This window comes from Heterocephalus glaber, unplaced genomic scaffold, assembly GCF_053883595.1.
Source record: "Heterocephalus glaber isolate CG9 unplaced genomic scaffold, H.glaber_assembly_v1.0 deba00000071, whole genome shotgun sequence".
NCBI classification, from domain to species: domain Eukaryota; kingdom Metazoa; phylum Chordata; class Mammalia; order Rodentia; family Bathyergidae; genus Heterocephalus; species Heterocephalus glaber.
In genome coordinates this window covers 13,093,986-13,112,537 of record NW_028258137.1, presented here as the reverse complement: position 1 = coordinate 13,112,537, position 18,552 = coordinate 13,093,986, and the positions used below count along the sequence as shown (strand labels likewise).

Genomic DNA, 18,552 nt, shown 5'->3' with positions numbered 1-18,552 from the left:
ATTGACATTCTCCTCTCCCCTGAGAGGAGAAACAGTGACCACGCTTCTGTTTTTACAGATACACACAGCCCTCCTGATTCGCTTTACTTGCTCCAAGCCACCGGAGGGCTTTAGAATAACATTTGTCCTTGAATTACCTCCTGTGATCAGAAAATGCTGCAAGTTACTAGTGGATGTCACTGGTACAATGAAACAGCTGCAGCCCTGGATAAGAAAGTACTGACCTGGGTTACACTCATTCAGCCTGAGGCCTGTGGGTTCCAGTTTCGTGGCACTGGCCTTACCATACGAAGTAAGAGGACTTCTTGATTCCCAGGCAGCTCCTGCATCCCATGATCCTTGCAGATCCCAAGTGAACCCCAAAGCTCCTCCTCTAGGGAGAGTCTGGTTTCCTCTCTGGAATAGGTCTTGTTTCCCAACCTCCCAGTTCTTCTGAGCAGACTGCTTTAGTGATGCTGTGTTCGCGAGTGCTTCTCAGATAGAACTGAAGCAAGTGCATAGTCCCTGGATTCCCTTGCTCGGATAATGCATTGAAAGACATCTGGCCCGCCCCAAATCTTAAAACTCTTGACTTGCTTGAACATACTGAGCTTACCTGATTTCTACTGTATCCTTTTGGAGGATGCTTCCTGCTACTCTGATGAGACCTTACTAGCATGGGCTCTCTCAGGATTCAAGATGGCCTTGGTCCTTTGGTCAGTTGCTTTGGGTAGAAGCAGGTTAGCTACATCCACTCTATACCTACAGCGAGCAGTTTAGACTCACCAGGCTTTTCTTTGTCTTGCTGACTACAAAGAAGCCCAGCTCTTCAATGGTTTGGAGATGGAATACCCACTCACATGCCTTGGTTGGCTAAAGATGTGATTGGATGAGCCACCTCATCTTCCTGGCCCCTCTGCCTCTTTTAGCCATAAGTGCTCCTAACACTTCATATCATTAAAACCTCGACAGTCAAAAGGGTCAAGTAGTAGCTATTTATCACAAGGGAGCAGAAATTTGTTCCCAAGTTTGAAAAAGGGCTACATGAAATCCTAAGTACATGAGAGTGCTTAGGACTCCTCTATCCTTACATGATCTCAGAGGTCTCTTTTGGCTGTAAAACTTTATGACTTTGAGGGTTCCAGATGAAAATAAAATGGCAGAACTAGGTTGCAAAGATGAATAGGTATTTAATAATAGCTACATGGTGTATGAAATGAGTAGATACAGCCAACTCAACAAATATTAAAGGGGCACCCACTGAGCACCACCTCGGGTATAAGTGCTAGAGATACAGCAGCACCTACGCTCATGGAGCCTTCATTCTTGGAGACCGATCTTGGGATGTGAGAGCCCACAGGATCTGCATGACCTTCGTAGGCCTTGCTGCTACTTTTGAACCCTCTGTGTCCTCCCTCAATCTGAAGTCAAGAAGGATGCTATCTGAGAAGTACACTGATCAGACTGGTTTTATCATAGATAAACCCAAATTACCTCTAATTTTGTGTTTCCTCCTCTTGTCTGATGTCTGCCTTTAAACCATTCCAGACTGCATAGAGTATGCATTAGAGTCTGTCTAAAACTGAACCTAATTATTTAGCAACTTGTCTTGGTTTTCTTTTGAGTTGTTTGGACTGTTTATGGATTTTTGGATGTGTTTATTGTTTATGCTCTTATGGCCATATTTACAAAACCATAGAAAACACACACACACCCCTTAAATACTGAGTCCTTCTAAGTGACATAAAAACAACATAGATCATAGCAAACAGTTATGTAGGGAGCTTTTACATTGCACCAAACATGAGGCAAAGCATTTGGCTAGATGACTTTATCAGCCCTTGGGAAACCCTTAGAAGTAGGTACCATTAGCGTCTCCTTCTGCAGCTCTGAGAAGTTAATGAAGAGGCCCCAGGTTATGTGGTTAGTACAGAAGTTTTTATCAAACTCTACCTAACAGGAAAATTCTGGTATGTGATCTGTCATGTTACAGTATCAAAACTTGCCTTCTTTATCACTTTTGAGTGGTTTAAATTGAAGTGAAAAATATCACACTGGGTCAGAAGCAGGGTTTGATCTGGCTATTATTCTGCCTTGGCCCATTGCTGCTTTCCATGAATAAGAATGTTTCTTTCCTTTTGCTGTCACCTCAGAAGTTAGAAAGGCAGTACCTCCACCAAGGAAGTGAGATACTTCTCTCCCTGTGGTCCCTGTGGACTTTATTGGCACAGCACCTGTCAGATATATTATAAAATATTTACATTCATATTTATCATCATGGTAATGTATGAGCTCCCTGTAATCTCGGCCCACCTGCTTTTCTTTCTCTGAATTCCTGGGGCTCGGCACATATATAGCAAATGTTTGCTGAATACATTTTTAAAATGCCTTGTTCATCCTAGTTTCCTTTAGTAGCTCATTAAATATTCATAAATTCACTGAAATTATCTTTGAAGCTTATACCAAACTTGTACTACTTTATAAGTTAGCAAGCAGTATAAGTTTACTATCTGCTTGGTAAAATAGTGCTTTTTTGTATTTGTTATAAATATTTTTCCCTCAGATTTCTTGGAATTGAACCCTTGTATGCTGTTGATAGGAATGTAAATTGGTACATCCATTATGAAAAATAGTATAGAGGTTCCTCAAAATATTAAAAACAGAGCTACTCTCTGATCCAGCAATCCGTCTTTTGGGTATATACCCAAAGGAAATAAAATCAGCATTTCAAAGAGATATATTCACTTTCACGTTCATTGTAGTATTATTTAAATAATTAAGCTATGGAACCAGCCTAAATGTCCATGAACAGATGAATGGATGAAGAAATTGTGATATGTACATACAATGGAATATTATTCAGCATTAAAAAAGAAAATGTATGACATTTGTCATAAATTAATAAATGTCATTTGTGACGTTTAATGACATTTACAACAACATGGATGAACCTAAAGGACATTACATAAAACAAGATGCAGACAAATAGCATATTGCATAATCTCACTCATCTATGGAATCCAGAAAACAGAACTGATCAAAACAGGAGTAGAATGGTGGCTAGCAGAAGTCAGGGGATGGGAAGAATGGGAAGATATTGGACATGGGTACAAATCTGGAGTTTTAAGGTTCTACACACCTAATTATTAGCAGTGGGAATTTGGCAAGCAAGTAGACTTGAGTGTTCACCATACACACAGAAAGGTAACTGCGAGGAGATGGATATGTTCATTCGACTATAGTAATCATTTCACTACCCATATGTATATCAAAACATCATGTATGTACTCCTTAAATATAAACAATTTTCAGGAAGATGTTCATGGAATATAGCAATATCATTGAACAACATCATTTTATAACAGCATCATTTAAAAGCAGTGGGTTCCTTTCATCATATTGTTTTTTAATGATTCATGTTTTTCAGGAAGGTGATGTTTGGCCCAACTCATCAGCTGAAATCACTGTGTACTTTAACCCTGTAGAGGCCAGGATCTACCATCAGACCATTTACTGTGACATTTCAGGTACAGACTTCTGTGTGATAAACTCAGGCTGTCAGGCCCAAGAGCATAAAGTGGTGTGTGTGTGTGTGTGTGTGTGTGTGTGTGTGTGTGTGTGTGTGTGTGTGTGTGTTCAATACGTGGCATTGTACAGTCTCAAGAAAGGGATGTAGGATTCAAGCTATGAATATCTCACTTCCTTCTAGACAGATCAAACTTTAAAATACCTTAAAATTGTGGTGGTAGAAGAGGAGAATAGGGAAACTATGGATCTGGATTTCCCCTTGGTGCTTAGAGCAGTAAGATGATTACTGTGACCAAACTCACAATGGTATTTTTTGTTTGTTTCATAGTACCTGGCTACTAATTTTTTTTTAAGATTTTATCAAAATAATGCATGTTAAGTGGGTTGGGAAAGCAGTCTGTCTGATAGAGATTAAAAGTCATAAGGAAGGTATACAAATAGGGTAGCAGTCTAATGGAATCAGAAAATTGGACACATTCAGAAGAATTAAGCAGAAAAGTAAATATATTGAGGATGGTGGAAGATGATATTTTCCACTCCTGAAGGAGGAAGAAACAAATATGGAAAGGAGGATGGCTGAGAATAAAGCTTTAATACTGAGATGGAATTAGAATTATCAATATAAACTCATAGTTGTTAATATGTTTACATAGATACAGAAAAATATATGTGTAAATGCATTCATATGTACATACATAAATTCATTTCTTTGCTATGTCCACCAAAAGGGCTGAAAGATTTGAGACCCTAACATCAAGGAGCAAACCAGCCAGCCAAAGCTTGGTTTCAAACTACTACTCTTCATTAAAAGGAACTGGATGATTCTAGGACTGAGGCAGGGAAAGAACTATGAGTCTTCCTTTTATCCCAGAAAGTAAGGAAGTACTTAAAGAGAAATGGGGACATGTTAAAATGACACAGAAGCCAGCTGAGGGACTCCCACTGACTAAATTCAGAACAAGTTGAGAACCAAAATAAGTTATGCTACTAATAAATTATACTCCATAGGATAAATAGGAATCCATGAACCCACTTAATTAGCATGTATCACTTGACAATCATCACAGTAATAACCAATTCAGGTAAAAAGCATTAGTGGATCATAAAGTAATGAATGAAAGTGGGGTGTGGGAAAGGATATTGTGTTGTCTTAAAATATCTTCCCTCAAAATATTTATCACTTATAAAGTGGAGAAGTCTCACTTTGAAATGAAGAAGCCTAGTGCCTGTTATCTTAGTAAGCAACAGGCCAAATCAACCTCTTGAACCACCTCAGTAGGATACAGTGAGAATACAGCACACTGTCAATCATATTAGGGCCAAACTACCAAACTGGGACTAATCAAAAGGAAACATCAGGCAAACCAAATTAAAGATCAAAATGAAAGGACAGGCCTATAATCGTCACAAATACTGAGATCATGAAAGTCAAAAATGGATGGAAGAACTGTTCCAGACTGAAGGAGGCTCAAGAGAGTAGGAACTGAGTGATCCTGGATTGGATCCTTTTCTACAAAAGACATTTTGGGCAAAACATATAAGGAAGTTCCTTGTCCTTCCTGGAAAATCTTGTGTGTTTTTAAAATGTTCCAGAATTTGGAAAATATTGCTGCCAATTGATAAATAAAATACATAGATAGTAAAATTATAAAGCTAAATAGTAGTCTGTTTCTCCAGTACTACTTCCAAGATGAAACTTTTAGCTATTTAGTAATTTCCCTTGATATCTGTATGCTTATCTTGCTACTCATTGATTTATTAACTTCTCACATTTCCTTTTAACCCCCAATATGAAAGCTGAGGATTTAGTGTGCCTTCTGTCTTCTCTTCCCCTTCCTGGGCTTATTGAGTGATGATTTACATGCAGTGAAATTTGCCCTTTCTTGGGGTACAGTTCTGGTAATTTTGACAAACTTGAATAGTCATGTAACCACCAGCAAAATTAAGATGGATAAAAAAAATCTCCATCACCCCCTAAAGTTCCCTCATGCCTCTGTGCAGGCAACTCTATTCCCCCCATGTTGGCCCATAGTAATTGAATTATTTTATTATATTATTTATGAGTTTTATTTATTGGCTGAAATATTATTTATAGAATGAAACCTAAAATTTTTGTTCCCTCAACGTTACCATGTCTCTTGACTTGTAAGGCTGTTGGCATCCCTAACCTACCCAGCACCAATCCACTACCCTTCTCCTTCAGAGTTCTGTAATTTGTCCCACTTTTGCAATATCTTTATTGATAACCATAGTTAAGTCTTCTATGTATTCTACATAGCTTTCATTCACTAAAGGCCCAAATGTTCTGGGATTACATGTTATCCTCTATTGGTCCATTGTGTTGACCCTTACTCACTCAAAGAATATCTCTAAGGTCCATGTCAAGTGAGTTCTTTCTTTACAACCCATGAGTCACTTTATAATTATGGCTCATGTTATTTGACTCGAGAAACTTCACTAATGGGTGCAACTTTTGGGTTTCTTCCTCTGTGGTTTCTAATTCCTTATTTTTCCTCTCCAACCTAATTTAGAGTTTACTCGCTTCTTCTCTTTGAAGACATTTTTCTTAGATCCTACCAGCTTCTTATTCTAATTCAGATCCATCACCTCCCAAATACTTCTCATTTGAGAATTTTTAAATACATATTTGTGTGTGTATTCCTTCACATCTTTCACTGTCACGCTCCTCAAAAAGCTTCCTCAGAAAGGGTGTGTGGAGGTGGGAACTTTGATCTGGGAATGCCTGAAATGTCTTCATCTGCCCTCATACTTGCTTGGTAGTTCAGCTAAACTATAGGACCCTAGGTACAAAATCATTTCTCCTGAAAACATTGAAGACATGCCCAACATATTATAAGAATTCCAGGGTATGAATATCATCTAATTGTCATTATTTTATAGATGCCCTGCCATTTCTCTCTAGAATGTTATAGTATTTTTGTTGTTGTTGTTGTTTAGGTGCTTGGGTCTGAAATATGATGGAGCTTTGTTCAGGAATGGGCTTTTCTTATTCATTCTCCTCGGTTTCCTATGGGCCATTTGAGTCTGATGAGTCATGTGTCCTTGCAGCTCTGAGAAATTCTATTTTATTACTTCTTTGATGGTCTTTACTCCATTTATTTTTCATTTTATTACTTTGAAAAACTTCTAATTCAGTGTAAAATCTGAAAGATCTAACATCAAAAAAGCAAGATCCTGATCCCAAATGCTACTACTAGCAAATGACGGTAAGTATAATTCAAAATTATTAAATCAGAGAACTACTCCTGGTTAATGGTCAGGATATCCCCCGAGGGCAGAGTGCTCTGTCCAGGCACAACGCTCCTCAGCTTCCAGCAGACTTGTAGCCAGCTCTTGGGAGGAATCCTTGCAGAAGTACAAGGCCACCTCCTAAAGTTTAAATCCATTTGGTACATTACTCCTATTTGCTTACTCATACTGCAAGTTTTTCCTTTTATATAGGCAGCAACAGCTTCTAATTACTCTGCAACCTAATATTTTTCCCTTTGAAGTTGAGAGGCCTGTCTTGCACAGGTTCAAGAAAGTATTTTGCCACAATGGTTTCAGGGCATCTTGCATTTTGGTGGTTTCTTGCAAAGGTACGAGCATTACTCAAAAACAGAGTACTTTTGGTTTATCTTTTTCTCTATTTTGCAATTAGATGAAGTAGGGTGAAATGCTAAACATTAGAATTTGCCTATTGCTTTACAAGAAACTGGGCTCAATTCTTGTTCTGACAATTTTCTAAGACATCCTTTATTTCGGCCATCATACTTTGTTTTCTGTCCCCTTATATAGCTAATTATTCTTTTATAGGTACGATTTCTTTTCATTGATCTGAAGATAATAATTTGCACTCTCCTCTATTTAAAAGAATATCTTAGTAAATTACCTGCAGTATCGGTTATGTTCATCCTCCACGCATTCATGAAGTGCCTTCCAATGTCTTCCAATACATGGTTGTTCATTCAAATGTAAGAATGAGAACGTGTGGAGATTTTTTATCTTTTATTTATTTTTTAAAATTTTTATTTTATTGGTAAATTTTAGGTATACAATATAATGACATTCATCATTGGAAATTTACACCTTTACATAATCTCTCTTGGGTCTTATTTTTCCCCCTTCCCCTGCCCTCCCTTCAACCCCTCCATCCCTCCCTATTTACAAAGACTTTGTTTCCATTTTTTCATTTTCTCATATTAATTCCATTCCCTTCTTTCCTTTCCCCTAAACCCTTCGACTTCCACTTCCTCTTTGACCCTTTTCTTCCTATTTCACATTATCTGTTATACTTTTAGTCCTTATTTACACTTTCAGTTTCTCACACTAGAGAAACTATTCAGTATTTATACATATGTGTCCGGTTTACTTCACTTAAGAGTATCACCTCAATGTGCATCCACTTAGCTATAAATGTCTCTAATTTCTCAATTTTTATGGTGGAGTAGTACTCCATTTTACGAAAAAGCCCACATTTTCTTGATCCAGTCTCCAGTTGATGGGCATTTGGGCTGCTTCCAAGTTTTAGCTAGTACAAATTGTGCTGCTATGAACATAGGTGCACATATATCACTGTGGTATGATTCTTTTAATTCTTTGGGGAAGATCCCCAGCAGGGGAATAGCTGGGTCAAATGGGACTTCCAGTCCTAGTTCTTTGAGGTATCTCCATACTGATTTCCACAGTGCTTGCACCAGTCAACACTCCCACCAGCAGTGGAGCAGGGTTCCTCTTTCCCCACAGCCCCGCCAGCATTTGTTATTGGTTGATTTCATGATAGCAGCCATTCTTTCTGGAGTGAGGTGGAATCTCAGCGTTGTTTTCCTTTGCATCTCTCAAATGACCAGTGATGTTGAACATTTTTTCATATGTTTATTTGCTATTTCTACTTCTTTGACTGAGGAATGTCTGTTCATTTCAGATACCCATTTTTGGATTGGGTCTTTAAATTTGGGAGGTCTGATCTTTTTGAGTTCTTTATAGATTTGAGATAGTAGGCCTTTGTCTGAGGAACAGCAGGTGAAGATTTTCTTCCCACATTGTGGGTTGTCTCTTCACACTGCTGGTGGTTTCACTTGCTGTGCAGAAGCTTTTAAATAAGAAGAGATCCCACTTGTTGATTGTTTGTGCTAGTTCACGGGCAACTGAGATTTTGTTCAAAAAATCTTTTCCTATACCGATGTCTTCAAGAGTTCTACGTCACCCCTGTACCAGCCGATTCAGTGTTTCTATTTTAATATTTAGATCTTTAATCCATTTTGATTTTAGTTTACCACATGGTGAGAGATATAGGTCTAGGTTTAATCTTCGACAAGTTGAAACCCAATTTTTAGAGCACCATTTTTAAAGAGGCTATCTTTCCTCCAGTGAGGGTGTTTGGCTCCTTATCAAAGATGAGATGACTGTGTCTGGAATTGTTTCTGCATCTTCTAATCTGTTCCATTGGTCCTCAGATCTGTTTCTTTGCCAGTACCATGCTGTTTTATCACATTAGCTTTGTAGTATAGTTGCAAGTTGGGGATTGTGATACCCCCTGCCATGTCTCTGTTACCTAGAATTGCTTTTGCTATTCTGGGTCTCTTCTTGTTCCAAATGAATTTTTGGATTGTTTTCCCAAGGACCATGAAGTATGCTGCTGGGATTTCAATTGGGATTGCATTAAATCTATATAGCAGTTTTGGAAGCATGGCCATTTTCCCTACATTGATCCTTCCTACCCAGGAGCAGGGCATGTCTGTCCATTTTCTGATATCATCAATCTCTCTTTTCAGACTGCTATAGTTTTCAGAGAAGAGGTCTTTGATTTCTTTTGTTAGGTTGATTCCTAGGAATTTCAGTATTTTGGATGCTATTGTGAAAGGAATTGTTTGCCCTATTTCTGTCTCAGTCAGTCTGTTGTTCATGTAGAGGGAAGCTGTTGATTTTCGTGTGTTGACCTTGTATCCAGCTGCTCTACTGAATTTGGTTATTAAGTCTAGAAGACTTTTGGTGGTGTTCTTGGGGTCTGCTATATAGAGTATTATGACATCTGCAAGTAATGACAATTTGACTTCTTCATTTTCTATCTTTATTCCTTTTATTTCTTTCTCTTGTCTAATTGTCATGGCTAATGTTTCCAAAACTATATGGAACAGGAGTGGTGATAGTGGACATCCTTGTCTTGTTCCTGATTTTAGTGTGAAGGATTTCAGTTTTTGACCATTTTGTATGATACTGGCTGTTGGTTTTTCATAGATGGCTTTTATCAGATTGAGGTAGAGACCATCTATTCCAATTTTTTGTAGGGTTTTTATCATAAATGCATGTTGGATTTTGTCAAATGCTTTTTCTGCATCCATGGAGATAATCATATGGTTTTTGTCCTTGGCTCTATTGACATAGTGTATTACTTTGATTGATTTGCATATGTTGAACCATCCCTGCATCTCTGGGATGAATCCCACTTGGTCAGGGTGTATGATCTTCTTGGTGATCTTTTGCATTCTATTTGCCAGTATCTTATTAAGGATCTTTGCATCTATGTTCATTAGTGAGATTGGCCTATACTTCTCTTTTTCAGTTGGATCTTTCTCTGCTTTGGGGATCAAGGTGATTCTTTCTTCCAGGAATGAATTCCGGAGTATTTCTTCCCTTTCAATTTCATTGAAGAGTTTAAACAGTAGTGGCAGTAGTTCCTCTCTAAATGTCTTGTAGAATTTAGCAGTGAAGCCATCAGGACCTGGGCTTTTCTTACTTGGTAAGTTTTTAATTACCTTTTCAATTTCATTGGTTGATACTGGGTTGTTTAGAATTTTTAGGTCTTCTTCGTTCAACTTTGGTAATTTGTACCTATCTAGGAATCTGTCCATTTCTCTGTGTTTTCCATCTTATTAGCATATATGTTCTGGACATAGGTATTGATGACCCTCTGGATTTCTTCTGGGTCTGTTGTAATTTCACCCTTTTCATTCCTACACTTGATCTTAGTCAAAAGGCCGAGAAGCGCTCACCCTTTTCATTCCTAATTGCATGGATTTGGGCCTTTTCTTTCCTTTCTCTGATAAGGTTGGCTAAGGGTTTTTCAATTTTGTTTTTTCTTTCAAAAAACCAACTCTTGGCTTCATTAATTTTTTGTATCATTCGCCTCATCTCCATTGCATTGATTTCTGCTCTGATCTTTATAATTTCCTCCCTTGTATGAGCTTTGGGTTTGTCCTGCTCTTCTTTTACTAGAAGCTTGAGGTTCAGCATCAGGTTGTTTAATTGGAGTCTCTCTGTTTTGCCAATATGAATATTCAGTGCTATGAATTTCCCTCATAAGACTGCTTTCATTGTGTCCCATAGATTCTGATATGTTGTATTGTCATTGTCATTTAATTGAAGGAACTGTCTGATTTCTTGTTTAATTTCCTCTGTGACCCATTGGTTATTCAGATATGTGTTGTTCAATTTCCATGTGTTCATATAATTTTTGCAGTTTCTTTGGCTATGGATCACCAATTTCATTACACTATGGCCTGAAAATATACAGGGAATAATTTCAATTCCTTTGCACTTACTTAAACACGTTCTATGAGCGAGTATGTGGTCTATTTTGGAGAACGAACCGTGTGAAGCTGAAAAGAATGTGTATTCTGATTTTGTGGGGTGGAACACTCTATAAACATTTGTTAAGATCATTTCTTCAAGAGTCTGATTGAGTTCTAGTATTTTGTTGCTTATTTTTTGTCTAATTGATCTATTTGTGACAGTGGGGTATTGAGGTCCCCCACTGCTATTGTATTAGTGCTTATATGATTTTTCATATCCATTAATTAGTACTTGTTTTATATAGTTGGGTGCACTAGTGTTTGGTCCATAGATATTTATGATTGTAATCTCCTCTTGGTTTACACTATCAGTTTCTCACACTAGTGAAACTATTCGGTATTTACACATGTGTGTCCTATTTATTTCACTTAAGAGTATAGCCTCAATGTGCATCCATTTAGCTATAAATGATTCTAGTTTTTCGTTCTTTATGGGTGAGTAATACTCCATTTTATTTTTTTAAAAAACACATTTTCTTCATCCAGTTTCCAGTTTTCAGCACTTGGGCTGCTTCCAAGTTTTAGCTATTACAAACTGTGCTGCTATGAACATGGGTGCACATATATCACTGTGGTATGATTCTTTTAATTCTTTTGGGAAGATCCCCAGCAGGGGAATAGCTGGGTCAAATGGGACCCCTAGTCCTAGTTCTTTGAGGTATCTCCATACTGACTTCCACTGTGGTTGCACCAGTCTGCATTCCCACCAACAATGGAAAATGGTTCCTTTCTCCCCACAACACCGCCAACATTTGTTATTTGTTGATTTCTTGATAGCAGCCATTCTTTCTGGGGTGAGGTGGAATCTCAGTGTTGTTTTCATCTGCATCTCTCGAATGACCAGTGATGTTGAACATTCTTTCATATATTTGTTTGCTGCTTTTATTTCTTTGTCTGAGATATGTCTGTTCATTTCAGATGGCCATTTTTGAATTGGGTCTTTGAATTTGGGGGGTCTGATTTTTTTCATTTCTTTATATATTCTAGATAGTAGTCCTTTGTCTGAGGTACAGCTGCTAAAATTTTTTTTCCCACATTGTAGGTTGTCTGTTAGCTCTGTTGGTGGTTTCTCTTGCAGTGCAGAAGCTTTTTAATAAGATGAGATCCCAGTTGTTGATTCTTTCTGCTAGTTCCCATGCTGCTGAGGTTTTGTTCATGAAGTCTTTTCCCATGCCAATGTCAAGAGTTCTACCTAACTTATCTTCCAGCAAGTTTAGTGTTTCTGTCTTAATATTTATATCTTTAATCCACTTCGGTCTTAGTTTAGTGCATGGTGATAGGTATGGGTCTAGTTTTAATCTTTGGCAGGTTGAAATCCAGTTTTTCCAACCCCATTTATTAAATAGGCTATCTTTCCTCCAATGATAGTGGTTGGCTCCTTTGTCAAAGATGAGGTGGCTGAGTATGTCTGCAGTTGTTTCTGCATCTTGTAATCTATTCCACTGATCCTCAGGTCTGTTCCTTTGCCAGTACCATGCTGATTTTATCACAGTAGCTTTGTCGTATAGTTTCAAGTTGGGGATTGTGATACCCCCAGCCATGTCTCTGTTGCTTAGAATTGCTTTAGCTACTCTAGGTCTCTTATGGTTCCCAATGAATTTTTGGATTGTTTTCTCTAGTTCTGTGAAGTATATTGTTGGAATTTCAATTGGCATTGCATTGAATCTATATAGTAGTTTTGGAAGTATGGCATTTTCACTATATTGGTTCTTCCTACCCAGGAGCAAGGGATGTCTTTCCATTTTCTTGTATCCTCTTCAATCTCTTTTTTCAGAGTGCTGTAGTTTTCAGTGTAGAGGTCTTTTGCTTCCTTTGTTAGATTGATTCCTAGATATTTCATTTTGGGGGATGCTACTGTAAAAGGAATTGTTTCCCTAATTTCTCTCTCAGTGAGTCTATTATTTGTGTACAAGAAGGCTATTTTTTTTTGAGTGTTGACCTTGTATCCAGCTACTCTACTGAATCTGTCAATTAAGTCTAGAAGTCTTTTGGTGGAGTTTTTTGGGCCTTCTATGTAAAGTATCATATTGTTAGCAAATAATGACAGTTTTACTTCTTCTTTTCCTACCTTTATTCCTTTTATTTCTTTCTCTTTTCTAATTGCTGTGGCTAATGTTTCCAGAGCTCTACTGAACAGGAGTGGTGATAGTGGGTATCCTCGTCTTGTTCCTGATTTTAGCGTGAAAGTTTTCAGTCTTTGACCATTTTGTATGATGTTAGCTGTTGGTTTTTCATAGATACCCTTAATCAGGTTAAGATAAAGAGCTTCCATTCCAATTTTCTGTAGGGTTTTTATCATGAATGGGTGCTGGATTTTGTCGAATGCTTTTTCTGCATCTATTGAGATGATCATATGGTTTTTGTCCTTGACTCTGTTACTATTGTGTATTACATTTATTGATTTACAAATGTTGAACCATCCTTGCATCCCTGGGATAAATCCAACTTGGTCAGGGTGTATGATATTCTTGATGACCCTCTATATTCTGTTTGCCAGTATCTTCTTGAGGATTTTTGCATCTGTGTTCATTAGGGGATTGGCCTGTAGTTCTCTTTTTGGGTTGGGTCTTTCCCTGCTTTTGGAATCAAAGTAACACTTGCTTCCAGGAATGAATTTGGAAATATTGCTTCCCTTTCAATTTCCTTGATCAGTTTAAAGAGTAATGGCATTAGTTCTTCTTTAAATGTCTTGTAAAATTCAGCAGAGAAGCCATCAGGACCTGGGCTTTTCTTTGTTGTTAAATATTTTATGACATTTTCAATTTCTCTCATTGTAATTGGGGTGTTTAGAATTTCTATATCTTCTTCATTTAACTTTGGCAATTCTTACGTATCTAGGAATCTGCCCATTTCTTCTGTGTTTTCCATTTTATTGGAGTAAGGTTCTCGAAGCAGGTATTGATAATCCTCTGGATTTCTGTTGGATCTCTTGTGACTTCACCTTTTTCATTTTTAATTGCATGGATTTGTGCCTTTTCTTTCCTTTTTTTGATAAGGTTGTCTAAAGGTTTATCGATTTTATTTATTCTTTCAAAAAACCAACTCTTTGAGTCATTGATTTTTTTGTATTGTTCTCTTAGTCTCCATTGCATTGATTTCTGCCCTGATCTTTATAATTTTCTCTCTTGTACAAGCTTTGGACTCATTATGCTCTTCTTTTTCTAGGAACTTGAGATTCTGCATTAGGTTATTTATCTGAGTTTCCTCTGTTTTCCTAATATGGGCATTCACTGCTATGAATTTCCCGCATAGAACTGCTTTCATTGTGTCCCATAGATTCCTGTATGTTGTACTGGCATTTTCATTTACTTGTAGAAACTGTTTAATTTCTTCTTTAATTACTTCTGTGGCCCATTGGTTGTTCAAGAGGGTGTTATTCAGTTTCCATGTGTTTGTTGGGGTTTTGTGGTTTCTTATGTTATTGATCTCCAACTTTATTGCACTATGGTCTAATAATATACAGGGGGGTAACTTCAGTTCTTTTACATTTACTTAGACATGTCCTATGAGCTAGCATGTGGTCTATTCTGGAGAATGACCCATGTGCAGCTGAAAAGAATGTGTATTCCGATTTTGTGGGGTGGAACACTCTGTAAACATCTATTAAGTCCATTTGTTCAATAGCTTGGTTCAGTTATAGAATGTCCTTGTTAACTTTTTGTCTAGATGATCTGTCTATTTGTGATAGTGGGGTATTGAGGTCCCCCACTACAATTGTGTTAGTGTTTATTTGGTTTTTCATGTCTATTAATATTTGTTTTGTATAGTTGGGGGCATTCATATTTGGTGCATATATATTTAGGATTGTCATCTCTTCCTCTTGGATTGTTCCCTTCACAAGGATGTACTGACCATCTTTGTCTCTCTTAATTAGTTTTGGTTTGAAATCTACTTTGTCTTCAAATAAGATTGCTACCCCTCCTTTCTTCTGGGTTCCTATGGCGTGGAGAACTGTTTTCCATCCTTTTACTTTCAGTCTATGAGTTTCTTTTTGAGTTAGGTGTGTTTCTTGTAACAGCATATTGTTGCATTTTCCTTTTTAATCCATTTGCCAGTCTATTTCTTTTGATTGGTGAATTGAGGGCATTAACATTGATGGTTATAATTGTAGATATTGATTTATCCTTGTCATGATGTTTTACTTTTGTTGGCTCTTTTATTTCTTATTTTTTCCCCCTTTCCCTTTAGTGTCTTACCTTGCCTTGTGGCTTCCCTCTCTTGGGCCTCATGGAGTTATGACCTTCATTGCTTTTTTCTAGGATATTGTTTAGAATTGCTTGTAGTGCTGGTTTTGTGTTCGTGAAATTTCTCAGGTGTTCTTTGTTGTGGAAGTATCTAATTTCTCCATCAATTTTGAAAGATAATTTTGCCGGATACAACAGTCTAGGTTGGAAGTTTTTTTCTTTTAGGGCTTGAAAATCTTCACTCCAGGCTCTCCTTGATATGAGGGTTTGTGTTGAGAAATCTGCCATGATTCTGATGGGGTTTCCTTTGAAGGTGATTTGTTTCTTTTCTCTAACTGAGGATTTTGTTTTTCTGTTGGGTTTCTGGGATCTTGACTATTATATATCTAGATGTAGATTTTTTTTGATCATGGCTAGTTGGAGTTCTATATGCCTCACTTATCTGTATGTCCAATTCTCTACCTCTGTCTGGGAAGTTTTCCACTATTACTTCTGTGAAGAGTTTTTTTTTATGTCAGTTGTGCTTTCTCCTGTTTTTTCATGTACTCCTATCAGTCTTATGTTATTCTTCTTCTTTGCATTGTCGCAGTTGTTGGATTGATTTCTCGTGGTCCCTTACTGTTTTTAAGAAATTTCTATTTTCATGGTCTCTAACTGCGATCCTATCTTCTATATCTGATATTCTATCTTCAGATTCCCTTAATCTGCTGTGGATACTTTCAGTGGAGTTTTTGATCTCCTGAATATCTGTTTGAATCTGTTTCATGGATTCCACTTCTTTCTTATGTTGGGTGATCATGGTTTCCATTTCTTTCTTATGCTGGGTATTCATGGCTTCCAGCATGTTTCTGTGCTCATCTATTTTTTTATCTGTTTCTGTTCTAGATCCTCTAATCACATCTTTCACTCTGCTTACCATCTCTGTAGATATCTGGGAGATTATTTCTGCTTTGAATTTTTATAGAGCCTCATTCATCTGTTTTGTTACTTCCTATGCCATCAGTTCAGGGTATCCAGGTGGTTGGTTATGGGACTTTTCCATCTCATTTCACCCAGGATTTACCCTTGGTGGGATGGAAGTCTGAGTTTGTGCCTTGCTTAAATGTCTTCTCAGTTTTGTTTTTGGTACTGTCCTTGCTTTAACTCCTGGGTTGATACTTCGAAGTTGCTTATTGTAGGTATCTTTGTTGCTTGTAATTAGAACCCTTATGGAATGATTGCTTCTCAGAGGTGTCTTCCAGATATAGCTGGTCTTTAAGTTTTGAGTCTCTAATGACTCTAAGGCTATCTCATTTTCCTTATACTAGGAAGGTTCATTGACTAGATCAATAACAACAACTTAGCCCAAGTGATACAATCAGCAACACCACTGCATCAAGTACATCTCTGAAATTTACATTTTGTGGTAGTTATTAATCTATCACCTTTAGCTATGTGAATTAAATCAAGATTGAGGACCAACCCAACATATAGTGAATAAACTCTTCAATATAACAACTTTACCCTTTGGGATGGGGAGTTAGAAGGGGTTGGGGAGGGAGGGATATATGGGAAGAAGGATAGGGGAAGGTTAGCAGTGTGGCCAGAGGACACAGGTGAGAAGGAAAAAGAGAATAATAGGAAAATAAAGAAGAACTCTGAATGAGGACCAAAACATGGACAAAAAAGGAAGATGAACAATGTGGGAGAGCAAGAGAGTGAGTGTAAGAGAGGGAGAAAGGAAAGAGAAAAGAAAAGAAAAAAAGGAGAGAAAAACAAATATTTGCAAAGAGTAGGAAAAAAATTAAAGATGAGAGGAGCAAAAGAAAAGAAAAGAGAAAAAAACAAACTAATAATACTAATTTTGGGAATCAAAAATAACAATGAACCCCTCCATTCCTATTTACAAAGATTTTGTTCCTATTTTTCCATTTTCTCATATTAATCCCATTCCCTTCTATCCTTTCCCCTAGCCCTCCCACTTCCTTCCGCTTTGCCCCTTTTCTTCCTATTTCACATTACCTATTATACAGGGAGGGCTGGGCAAGAGTGAAAAATAAGAACCAAGAGAGACTATGTAAAGGTGCGAATTTTCAATGATGAATGTCATTATATTGTATACCTAAAATGTACCAATGATTAGAATGAATAATCGATAATGTTAAATAGGAAGAAAAGGTCCAAAGGGGTAGGGGTAGTGGGAGGGGCAGGGGAAAGGAAAGAAGGGAAAGGAAAAATGATGAGAAATTGAAAAAATGGAAATAAAGTCTTTGTCAATAGGGAAGGGTGGAGGGCGTGAAGGGAGGGCTAGGAATGGGGAAAAAATAAGAACCAAGATGCATTATGTAAAGGTACAATTCCCAATGAGAAATGTAATTGTGTTGTATACCTACAACGTACCAATAAAATAATTTAAAAAAAAAAAGAAATCTCTAACATAAAAATAACAATGAAGATGAAGGGCCTCTTTCAGGGTATGTCTCTGCTGTCACAATAGACAACATGGGTAGCAGTGTGCAGATATAAGTCAGTGAGTCTCAGCAAGCTAGTCATAGACCCGTGAGATTCAGGCAGATTTCTGGCTTCAAGTCCCAAGTTAAGCTCCCTGTCCTCCTGTGGGGTTGAACTCTGCAGAGTTGTATTGCAGGTTCCAGCTGCCCTTCCCCTGAAGATAGTCCCAGTCCTGATGGGAGGTGAAGATGACTCTAACTTACCCAGTACAGTGGTCTGGTGGCCCGGTGTCCTCTGCATCTTTGTAGTCTGGAACCAGGTGGCTGTACAGAGAAGAGGCTGGAGGAGCGGGGGTGGGGGTGGGGTGGTGTCCAGTAGATTGCTGCTGGGGCACGGACTGATTCGGTGTGTTCCACGCTACTCATGACCCTGGTATAGTGTCTGCAGACCTGCCTGTCTGCAGCTGGCTGATTTGGCATGTTCTGCATGACTCGAAACCCTGGTACAGCATCTGTAGACCTGCCTGTCTCAATCTCCGCCTCTTGGATTGTTCCCTCTAAAAGGATGTAGTGTCCTTCTTTGTCTCTCTTAATCAGTGTTGGTTTGAAATCCACTTGATCTACAAAGAGGATAGCTACTCCTGCTGTTTTTCAGGTTCCTATCACATGGAGTATTGTTTTCCGCCCTTCAACTTTCAGTCTATGAGTTTCTTTTTGAATTAACTGTGTTTCTTGTATGCAGCATATTGTTTGATCTTGCTTCTTGACCCATTCTGCCAGTCTATTTCTTTCGATTGGTGAATTGAGACCATTAACAGTGATGGTTATAACTGATACATATTGACTTATCATTGTCATGAC

General features: G+C 37.8%; 1 protein-coding gene across 8 annotated transcripts in view; it reads left to right on the top strand.

The window, feature by feature from the left end:
• Hydin (HYDIN axonemal central pair apparatus protein) overlaps positions 1 to 18,552 on the top strand; it is a 410,895-nt gene that overhangs the window by 130,130 nt on the left and 262,213 nt on the right. For all 8 annotated transcript variants that reach the window (XR_015448741.1, XR_015448747.1, XM_087204682.1 and 5 more), the window contains one exon: positions 3,407 to 3,506. Coding sequence is in view for 6 of the 8 variants with exons in the window: in XM_087204682.1 (XP_087060808.1) it covers positions 3,407 to 3,506 (100 nt within the window). In the remaining 2 variants the exon portion in view is untranslated. The remainder of the gene's footprint in view (positions 1 to 3,406; positions 3,507 to 18,552) is intronic.